Source organism: Chrysochloris asiatica, unplaced genomic scaffold (genome assembly GCF_000296735.1).
Source record: "Chrysochloris asiatica unplaced genomic scaffold, ChrAsi1.0 scaffold00339, whole genome shotgun sequence".
Taxonomy (NCBI): domain Eukaryota; kingdom Metazoa; phylum Chordata; class Mammalia; order Afrosoricida; family Chrysochloridae; genus Chrysochloris; species Chrysochloris asiatica.
The window spans coordinates 721,338-732,632 of NW_006408857.1; the positions used below are offsets into that span (position 1 = coordinate 721,338).

Consider the following 11,295-nt stretch of genomic DNA (forward strand, 5'->3'; position numbering starts at 1 on the left):
AATTAATCAAAGTTTTTGTATTTATGGACATAAAGTTATCCATTGTTGTTAAGTGCTGTCGAGTCAGTTCTGACTCATAACAACTCTGTATAGGGTTTCCAAGGAGTGGCTGCTGAGTTTGAACCACCAACCTTGTGGTTCAAACTTACCTTGCAGTTCAATGCTTTATCCTATTTTGCCAAAGTAGTCCATAGTAATCATGTTATACTTTTTTAATAACTGTTCTGTCAGGTTACCTCTATTTCTTTAAAAATATTTTTGTGGTTTTTTTTTTTTTTTTTCTTTTTTCTTGTTCAGTCTTGCAGGAGGTTTGTCAATAACAGTTTTGTTTTCAATAAGACAGTTTTTTACTTTACCATTATCTCTTAATGCTTATTTTTTCATCAGCTTGCACTTTCATGTTTGTGTGCCTTTATTATATTCTTTTGAGCACAGATTTATTTCTAAATATTTTTACCATATTATTTTGTGTTTCTGCTTACCATCCTTTCTTTTTGCTCTGGTTACCATTTTCCTGCATTTTGTTGCATTAGTAAAATTTTCTATATCCCCCACTTGTCACTTATTTAGAAGCTATATACTATATATGTGTTTGACTTTGTTTATTTTTGATGCTGACATTCAATTTTATCATACATAACTGAACCCAAGTGCCCAAAGCTGGATTTCCTACCTGATGTTCAATATCTGTCTGGGTTTCAGCTTCATTTTCACCTTGAAATTTTATTTAACATCTGGATCACTGAGATTTTTTTTCTTTAATTGGTTATTTTCCCCTCTTTCAGAGTATCTTCCAACAACTATTGCTATAGATATTTGACTCATCATTTCCTTCTTGTCCATAATAATCTTTCATCAACACAAGTTCCAAATTAGTTCATATCGTCACATGTACACATACACAAACACACCATCTACTATCACTCTCTATTCCCTTAGTCTTCTTTCTTCTATTAAAAAGTACTAAATTTATATAAACACAAAATAACATTTATAAAATCATATGTATGGTATAAAGTATCATCATACAATAAAGACCTGATGTGATGCCATAGAATAAGCACTCAACCTCAAAGTTGTTTTAAACTACAAGGTCAGTGGTTCAAACGCACCAGTTGCTTCTCAAAAACCCTATACAGGGTCTCTATGAGTCAGAACTGACTCAATGGCACTTAACAATAACAGCAACATTACAACCATGTATAAAAAGTAAAATAAATTTTAATGTTGCTTTTAACTCTCCTGGGAAAATATGTTTATGAGTTAGGGATAGGAATGGATTTCATTTAGACATTTTCTTTAAATAATAATTCATAATGCAACATCATTGATTATTATTTCAAATTTAATGAATTGTGCTCAATAAAGATTATAGACAATGTTAATCAAGGACAGAATGTGAGAAAATCTTTGTAATGTTAATAACTGACAAAGAATTAAAATATAGCATAAACAAAGAGCAGCTGTAAATCAACTCAGTAGCAACATTGGCAAAATATATGAACAGTCAATTACAGAAAAGTGCAGTCTCACAATTATCAGGCAGTGATTAAATTTATTAGTAACTAGAGAAAACAAATGAAAATGGCACATCACAGTACACCTATTATCCTGACCAAAACTTAAGGTGTTGCTGATGTCCACAAAGAGGTAAGGATATGGGGATTCTCAATGCAATTACAATAGAATTCTGCTGTGGTGTTGTGGGTTAATGCACTGGACTGAAAAATTGGTATGAACCACAAGGTGGGTGGTTCAAACTCACCAGTTGCTCCTCGGAAACCCTGTGCAAGGTCATTATGGATCAGAATCAACTCAACAGCACTTAACAACAACAATGCAATTACAATGCACATTCATTGTAGAAAACAATCCAGTAATAGTGATCAAGCTAAATGAATACATACTCATAGACTCAGTAATTTTGTTTCTAGGAATTATAAATTAGAGAAAGTTCCACATGGAGTTATTTGTAGTTGACGCAAATTTTAAGTTATTTGGTTTCCAGTCAATATGGAGAACAGATAAGTAAATTATGGTGGATAGCCAATATTAAACAGTGCTATTAACAGGCATGCATGAACCAACACCATGGATGTACTGTTACTGGTCTAGGGTGAGATAAGGATAGAAAGTGAGCTTGAGCATTTTAATTTTTTATACAATTTTTACAATGCTAGCTCTGGTCTTTTGTTGCTTTTCATATTGTACAGAAGAAATTATAAATTTTTTAAAGAATCTAGACTATCACCATAGATAGTTTGAGGAACATTTCCATAGAGAACTGTTCATGACCACGAGTCCATGATGGCTGGAGCAGAGATAGCAATGAAAGGAAAGGTATAAAATAGAGATAAAGATATAAGCTGTTGTAAGATTAAGAGTCGATATTTTCAGATATAATGATTTGCATTTGTTGCTGAGTGCCACTGAGTCAGGTCTGATCCATAGGGACCCTGTATAGGTTTCTGAGGAGCAGCTGGCGAGCTTGAACCATTGCCCTTGGGTTCAAACTGACTATGCTGTCCAGCGTATTAAATCACAATGCCATAATTAAAGCACACACTACATAAAAGAAAGCAAATTTAAAGTGTGTGTTGTATATGTTTCTTAGTTGATATGTTCATGAGATACCTACTCAATTGTGCCTGAGGACAGCTACTACTCCATGACAATACCCAAAACTGTAGATGAAACTATTTAAGTATAGAGTCCTGGTGTGGCACTGCAGGATAAGGAGATGGACCGCCAGGTCAGTTTAAGTTGCAAAGTCAGTGGTTCAAACCACCAGCTGCTCCTTGGAAACCCTATACAGTGTCACGATGAGTCAAAACTGACTCAAAAGCATTTTTAAACAACAGAGGCAAATTTAAGCCACTTTCATCTTGCATATAATCCAAGTCAATATGACATGAAATTATCCTTTCACCTCTATGAAACCAAATATCGTATCACTTCCAATTCTGGAATCAGGTAAATGTTCACACTGATCTTAGCTTTCTCTACACGTTTTCCTTTGCAACTTTTCAGCTGATATTTAAACTTTTCTAACCATGGAACTAGAAAATGGAACCGAAGTCACTGGATTCATTCTCCTGGGATTTTTTGGTCAACACAAATTTTGGCATGTCCTCTTTGCAGTATTTCTAGTGATCTATGTGACTACCATACTGGGTAATGTTGGGATGATTGTACTCATCAAGATTGATTCTGGCCTTCATACACCGATGTACTTCTTCCTTCAGCACTTGGCCTTCATTGATCTCTGTTATACCTCTGCTATCACTCCCAAGATGTTGCAGAACTTCATACGGACAGAAAAATCTATCTCATTCATAGGATGTTTGGTACAATTACTGGTCTATGGTGCCTTTGCAACCAGTGACTGCTACCTCCTGGCTGCTATGGCAGTGGACCGCTATGTGGCCATCTGTAACCCACTCCGCTATCCACTAGTCATGTCCCAGAGAGTCTGCATTCAACTGTTAGCTGGTTCATACTTCATGGGTTTTCTAAATGGCTCTGTAAACACAGGTTTCACATTCTCATTGAACTTTTGCAAATCCAATGCAATTAACCACTTCTTCTGTGATGAACCCCCAATTCTTGCCCTTGCATGCTCTAAGATTGATTTCAACATCATGCTACTGGCAGTCTTTGTGGGGTTTAATTTGATGTTCACTGTGTTGGTTGTCACCTTTTCCTACATATATATTTTAGCCGCCATCCTGAAGATATCTTCTGCAGCTGGGAGGAAAAAGGCCTTCTCCACGTGTGTCTCCCACCTGACAGCAGTCACCATATTCTATGGGACTCTTTCTTATATGTATTTGCACCACAGTACCAGTGAGACTCAAGAGCAGGAAAAAGCAGCTTCTGTATTTTATGGCATTATGATCCCCATGATAAACCCTCTGATCTACAGCCTAAGAAATCAAGACGTGAGAGAAGCTTTAAAAGGGGTCAGAAAGAAGTGCTTCTAGTTAAACCTTTGACTCAAACTCTCAACACAATTAAGTAGCCAGACCAACAGTACTCTTGTTTCCCAACCACAGAAGATGTGACAAATGTTTGTGAGATACAGAAGTGTTTCTTAATTATACCAATACTTTTTAAATATTTTGGAAAACATAACAAATGACTGAATAAGTCCAAAATTCATGTATTTGTTGAAGACAAAATATCTTTTTTTTTTTTAAATCTTCAATATTGCTTTTGCATATTTGTCATGATCCCTTTTCTGAAATGCCTGCCATCTACAGAGAAATGAAAAGGTAAAGGTATAATTAATCTTTTACAAGTACCCCTACAACCTAGAACATAAAGGCTCACCAAAACAAAAATATTTTCTAGTCTCATCTTTATAGGTACATTTACTCCTGCAATTTTTCTGTAGCTAAATTCTTTGATTATTGTAAGGAAAAAAATGAATGATCCATTTCTTTGGAGAAAATTTGCAGGAAAAAAGAGGGGGGAAATAACAATTATGATAAATCTCATAGATATTGGGGTATTTTGTTGTTGTTATTATGTGCTGTCAAGTCAGTTCCAACTCATAGCAACACAATATAGAGTTTCTGAAGAGCAATTGGTGGGTTTGAACCACTGACATTGTGTGGCAATCCAGTGTTTTATCCTATAGCACCACTTTTCCTCTATGGTCCTCACCCAATTAGTAAATTGCACTGGTAAATGTAACTTAAATAATAAGCTATACCTCCTCACAAGTGAACACTATAGGAAGAGAGAGTCCAATTCAGAATTGGTGCCATAGGAAACTACTTTTATGAACCGGTTCAAAACCTATAAGCTTTAGCAAGACCACTAGAACAGTAAGCCAATCATAACACAAACAACACCAAGGGAAACTACATTGTACTTTCTCATGCAGTAAGGTACACTATAGGAGAGGAATCTCTAAAACAGGAAATGTTTAGGGTTCCTTGTGACTTTTCCACCTTATCTCTGGAAATAAAAGTTCTAACTTCTTGTTGGGATATAGCTACTTTTCTCCAGAAAGAAGAAAGAGAAGTCTTTATATTTATTACCCTAGACCATCTCTTTTTAACTACCCTATCTAAATTTAATAGTTTTATCAAAGTTTTAAATTTAGATAAACACAAAGTAAAATAATATGTATTGTGTAAAGTATCATGATACAACAAAGATCTTGTATCACAACCTAATATAGAAAGGAAAATAAATGCTATTGTTGCTTTTGACTCTTGGGGAAGTCTATTGTGAGCTCGGGATGGGAATGGAGATATCCCTGAGTGTTACTATCCTGTATTTCTCTTTATGTTAACAATCTTACATTGGTTTTAATTACCTTTTCTCAGACAAAGTACACTGTACAGAGGTGTGACATATTCATGAAGAAGCTGTGTACCAAATATGTGGTTTTAGCATTCATATTCAAAAAAAGAAAAGAACACAATAGAAAGATGAAATATTTATTCACCTCTTTCAGTCCATAGCAAATCAAATAGTTTAACATTAAACAAAATCTATTTGAAATAATTTTAAAATATTGATCAAATTCATAAATAAGAATTCTATATTGTTAAAGTCCTCCAATCAAACATAGCCAGAGTTGAAAATGTAGGCTTATTTTGCTGACTATAGCAAAGGATAAACATGTTGCTGCTATTAAGTGCCATCTCAATGGTTTTGACTCATAGCAACCCTGTGTGGGTTTGAACCACCAACTTTGTAGCTAGAAATCAAGTGTTTTCCTACACAATAGGATAAACTCATGATTCCAGAAAATATGTAGTCAAGTAATCAGTATTCATTCACAGGCCTTTTTACACCTACCTTGTGGTTTTTCATAATCTCGTTAGAAACTTGTTTCTGATTAGCTTTTCTGTGACCATGGACATTCTATTAGAAACATCACAATCTGATTCCTGGAAGGGCTGATTTTTGTCTTCTTGATAACCTTAACACAAGAAAATACTGATCATTCTTTCACTGTTTTTGAATTTCTTTCTAGTGATCCTTTGTACAACAAAGCAAAACACTACCCGGTCCTGTGATATCTTTACAAAAAGGAAAAAAAAAAGAAAAGAAATCTAATGAAAATTAAAAATAAAATATGAAAGTAAAAACCATTAATTCATATTTCCAACAGAAAAAAAAGTGAGAACCCTGAAATAAACTAGCACATCTATGGTCAATTGATTTTGATTTTGATGTTAAGTTCAATAGGGAAAAAACAGTCTCTTTAGATCTGAGCAACTGGGTGTCCACATGCAAAAAACAAAGCTGGGCCCATACCTCTTACTATATACAAAAACTAATTCACCATGGATCAAAGTCCTAAATGTAAGATTTAGCTCAGACCAACCAACTGACATTGGGCCAATTCTTACTTTTAGTGAATCCATGGGGCAGAGTAAAACTGTTCCATAGGGTTTCTGAGATTGTAAATCTTTACAGGAACAGATTGAAGTTGTCAAGTTGTCAAAGATTGGAGTTGTCAAAGACTTCATTCTTCTTGGATCAACCATCACCACTCATGGAAGAAGCAGTCAAGAAACCAAGTGGAGTGTTGCATTAGGCAAATCTGCTGCACAAGACCTTTTTTAAAGTGTTGAAGAGCAAAGATGTCAGCTTGAGGACTAAGGTGTGCCTGACCCAAGCCATGGTATTTTCAATAACCTCATATGCATGCGAAAGCTGGACAGTGAATAAGGAAGACTGTAGAAGAAATGATGCTTTTGAGTTATGGTGTTGAAGGAGAATATTGAAAGTGCCATGCACTGCCAAAAGAACCAACAGCTCTGTGTTGGAAGAAGTGCAGCCAGAGTGCTCCAGCCAGAGGCCAGGACAGCCAGACTTAGTCCCTCATACTTCAGATGCATTGTCAGGAGGGAACAGTCCATGTTTGGTAAGGTGGAGGGTCATAGAAAAAGAGGAAGATCCCCCCAGCAAGATTGGCAAAGTGGCAGCATCAATGGGCTCAAGTGTGGCAACAATTGTGAGGTTGGCCCAGGACTGGGCAGTGTTTTGATCTGTTGTGTATAGGGTTGCTTTGAGTCAGTACCAACTTGATGGTACCTAACAACAATGACAACAACAGGAGCAGACAGCCGCATCTAGTGGAATAGATGGTGGGTTTTGAATCACTAATGTTTCAGTTAGTAGTGCAGTGCTTAACTCATTGTGCCATCGGGACTACTCAAATGTAATAATTAAATCCATAAAACTCTAAGGGGGAAAAATAGAGGTAATGTTTTAGAATTTTGCTTTCCAACAATGGATTCTTAGATATGACACTAAAAGCATGAGCAAGAAAAGACATTATAAAGTTCAGTTCCAGACTTGCTAGTGGGACTTTAAAATGGTGCAATCACCAAAGAAAATAGTATTGTGCTTTCTCAAAAAGTTGAAAATAGCAATACCATATGACCCAACAATCCCTCTACTAGATATATACCAAGAAATAAGAGCCCTGACTTAGCCCATGGGATGTAGGACTGAGAGTAAAGAGGTAGCTGATCTTGAAGTCCAGGGAGGTATGTGTGAACTCCCAGACTTGCAGCTGGTACCCATTGACCTGCTAGGGTTGAGGTTCCCAGAACCTGACCAAATGAAGATAAAGATGTTTGGTACTCTGAGCAAGTATCAGTTGCTACAATTTGTTGATTGGACTTTTGCTTATGAATATAGTTGCTCAAAATTCCAGTTGGAATGAAAGGTCCTTTACATCAAGGAACATGTTTTTCTCTTCAATGTACTGGGTTGGTAAGGATGGGCTATTTAGACATTAGCTATTAAAAATAGGGGAGGGGCTATAAAGGCATGAAGTTGTTGACTTACAAGCTTTCATGGGTGTGCTTAGCTTTAGAATAAGGGGTCAAGGAAGCATCTCCACTGACTAGTTCTCCATTTTCCAGATGGGTCTGGTGAAAGGGGGTGAAGAATGATGCTGATAGGATTTTATAATTTCATTTGTGAGTAAATGTTAGTAGGATTAATTGTAATTGTCAAAACTGTAATTGTAGAAGATGTGCAACTAAAAAGAAGGGAGTAGTTATCTTGTATTTCAGGAACAAACAATCTCAGGACCATCATTGAGGAAGAGCATGAGTGGAGGTTGGGATCCCCACCTGGAAAAGTGATGACAGCAGAGACGATGGTAGAGGCAGTGGCATGGAAAGATACAGCAGCTATGGACTCTAGACCCAATGATTGAGTAAGGCTATGTGCCTATGGACAGGAGGCTGGCTTGCAAAATGTGCCCTTTGGATATGTGCATGTGTGCATTAAATATTTTTACTTTGTTGATTTTGATATTTAAGGTGAAAATGGGGTCAGTGCACTTTTTATTATACTTGTTTCAGTTGTATCATATTAGGCACAAGTACGATTTTACAATTTTCTTTTATTTCAAGATTATACATATAGTTTATAGGTTTCAAGTTGACAAAGGTGAACTATAATGATTAGGTTTCTGTGTCAACTCGACTAGGCCAGGATTTCCATAGATTTAACCATTGGATATGTTTTAATCCCTTGTTGGTGAAGCCTAATATAGGCATAGGTAGCTCTATGATAAACAGCTATGAAGAGCCAATCAATTGAAAGGATACTTCCTTGGGGCTGTGACCTGCTCCCAATATAATGGACATTTGGGAGGAACTCTCTCTCTCTCATCTGCTGGTACCTGGGACTCTATAATTGTAAGGTAATAAACTTCTCTTTATAAATATATACAAAAAAAAGAAAAAGAGGAGCCTTGACATGAGCAGATATATCCACATCCATGTTCATCATGCTATTCTAAAAGATGGAGACAGCCTAAATGTCAACAATGGAACAATGGATAAACAAACTTTGGTTCATACACACAATGGAATACTACACAATACTGAAGAGTAACAACTAATCTGTGGAACACCTCATAGAAGGTATGAACATGGAAGGCATTATGCTGAATATCATTAGTTACAAAAGGACAAAAATTAAATTATATCACTATTGTAAAAACTCAAGATTTTCATGCTAAAAGAAACAATCTTTGATGATTACCAGTGGTGTGAGGGCAGGGAAAGTAATTCACTAGCTAGAGGTAGACACATACAATTTGGGTGATGGGGAAAATGGTGTACAAAGGGAGGGTGGCAAAAGAACTATGAAGAAAAGTGGAGACACAGGGAAGAACGCAAGTGCTAAAGAAGTTAAAAATACTGTTATATATGCAACCCTGCAACAACAGTATTCTATGTGTAGATACATAGATATATACACAGGTAGAATGAATGTGGGAGTATATCCACAAAGACATCTATTAATATGGTGGAACATATGTGCAACAAAATTATGAAAACTTCTTAGACATTACCAAATTCCTCAAGGCAAAGATCACTGAGCCTAGGGACTCAGGACTGTAATCTCAGAGGACACCATGGTCAATTGGCATAACATAATCCACAAAGACAATTTCTACATCCTACTTTGGTAAGTAGTGACTGGGATCTTAAAAGTTCATGAGCAACCATCTCTCCATGGGCAGAGGAAAGAAGAGTAATGAAAATTGAAGATGCTTGGAATCAATTTGTCCAATGGACTAATGTTGTTTTTGTTAGGTGCCATTGAGTCGGTATCAACTCATAGCAACCCTGTGCACAACAGAATGAAGCATCACCCAGTCATGTGTCAACCTCACAATTGTTGCTACATTTGAACCCATCACTGCTGCCACTATGCCAATCTATCTCATTGGGGTCTTCCTCTTTTACTCATTTTCCAATCCTTCTCACTGGGAGGTCTCCCTCTTTTTCGTTTTACAAAACATGATATTCTTCTCGAGAGACAGGTCCCTCTTGACAATATGTCTGAAATTTGAGAGACGAACCTGGCCATTCTAGCTTCCAATGAGCACTCTAGCTGCACTTCTTACAACACAGATTGGTTTGTTCTTTTGGCAGCCCATGGTACTTTCAATAGTCTCTTCCAATACCATAACTCAAATGCATCGATTCTTCTATGGTCTTCCTTATTCACTGTCCAACTTTCACATGCATGAGGTTATTGAAAATACCACAGTTTAGATCAGACGCACCTTAGTCTTCAAACTGATATCTTTGGTCTTCAATACTTTAAAGAGGTCTTGTGCAGCAGATTTGCCCAATGCAATACGTCATTTGATTTATTGACTGCTGTTTCCCTGAGTGTTGATGGTTGATCCGAGCAAAATGAAATCTTTGACAACTTTGATCTTTTCTCCATTTATACGGATGTTGTTTATTGGTCTCATGGTGAGGATTTTTGTTTTATTTACATTGAGGTGCAACCCATACTGAAGGCTGGGGTCTTTGATCTTCATCAGTAAATATTTTAAGTCCTCTTCACTTTCAGCAAGCAAGATTGTATCATCTGCATATTGCAGGTTGTTAATAAGTCTTCCTTCTATCCTCATGCCACATTTTTCTTCATATAATACAACTTCTCTGATTATTTGCTCAGCATACAGATTGAATAAATGTGGTGAAAGAATACAACTCTGGTGCACACCTTTGCTCATTTGCCCATTCAGTGTTCCCTTGTTCTGTTCGAACAACTTCCTCTTGGTCTATGTACAGCTTCCTCAAGAGTACAATTAAGGGTTCTAGAATACTCATTCTCTGTAATGCTGTCCATAGCTTGTCATGATCCACATAACTGAAAGCCTTTGCATAGTCAATAAAGCACAGGTAAACATCTTTTTGGTATTCTCTAGACTAATGGAATATATAAACATCAGTCTCCACATCTCTAAGACTAGAACTAGATGGTGCCTGGTTACCACCACCAACTGCTCTGACACAGATCACCTTAGAAGTTCCAGGGTAGTGTGTGAGAAAATGCAGAACACAACTCAAAATTATGAAAGAAACCAGGCTAATTGGTCAGAAAGTGACTTGAGGAACCCAAGATTATGAAGCTCAGCCACCCTTCAGGTTTCCAAGGAGCATCTGCTAGGTTTGAATACCAACCTTGCGGTTAGCAGTCTAGAGCTTATCCCTCTTGAGACATTGTTATTAAGTGGCATACAGTCAGTTCTGATTCATAGCAATCCTGTGTAGGGTTTCCAAGGAGCAAACATCTGGTGGGTTTGAACTATCAAACTTGTAGTTATCAACTTATCCTATACCACCACACCATTAGATGTTAGGAAAATTTTATTCAAAGCTACAATTAGGTACTTCTTCATGCCCATTAAGATGGCTATGATTAAAAAATGAAATATGATACAAATGTAGAGAAACTGGACTCTCTTTCTCACTCTCTTTATATATATATATATAT

General features: G+C 36.6%; 1 protein-coding gene across 1 annotated transcript; it reads left to right on the top strand.

Annotated features, from left to right (window-relative positions):
• The first annotated feature begins 3,053 nt into the window (after window positions 1-3,053).
• Window positions 3,054-3,983, top strand: LOC102829160 (olfactory receptor 5AK2-like). Its single transcript, XM_006875741.1, has one exon. The coding sequence runs from the start codon at window positions 3,054-3,056 to the stop codon at window positions 3,981-3,983; it is 930 nt and encodes a 309-aa protein (XP_006875803.1).
• The last annotated feature ends 7,312 nt before the right edge of the window (window positions 3,984-11,295 follow it).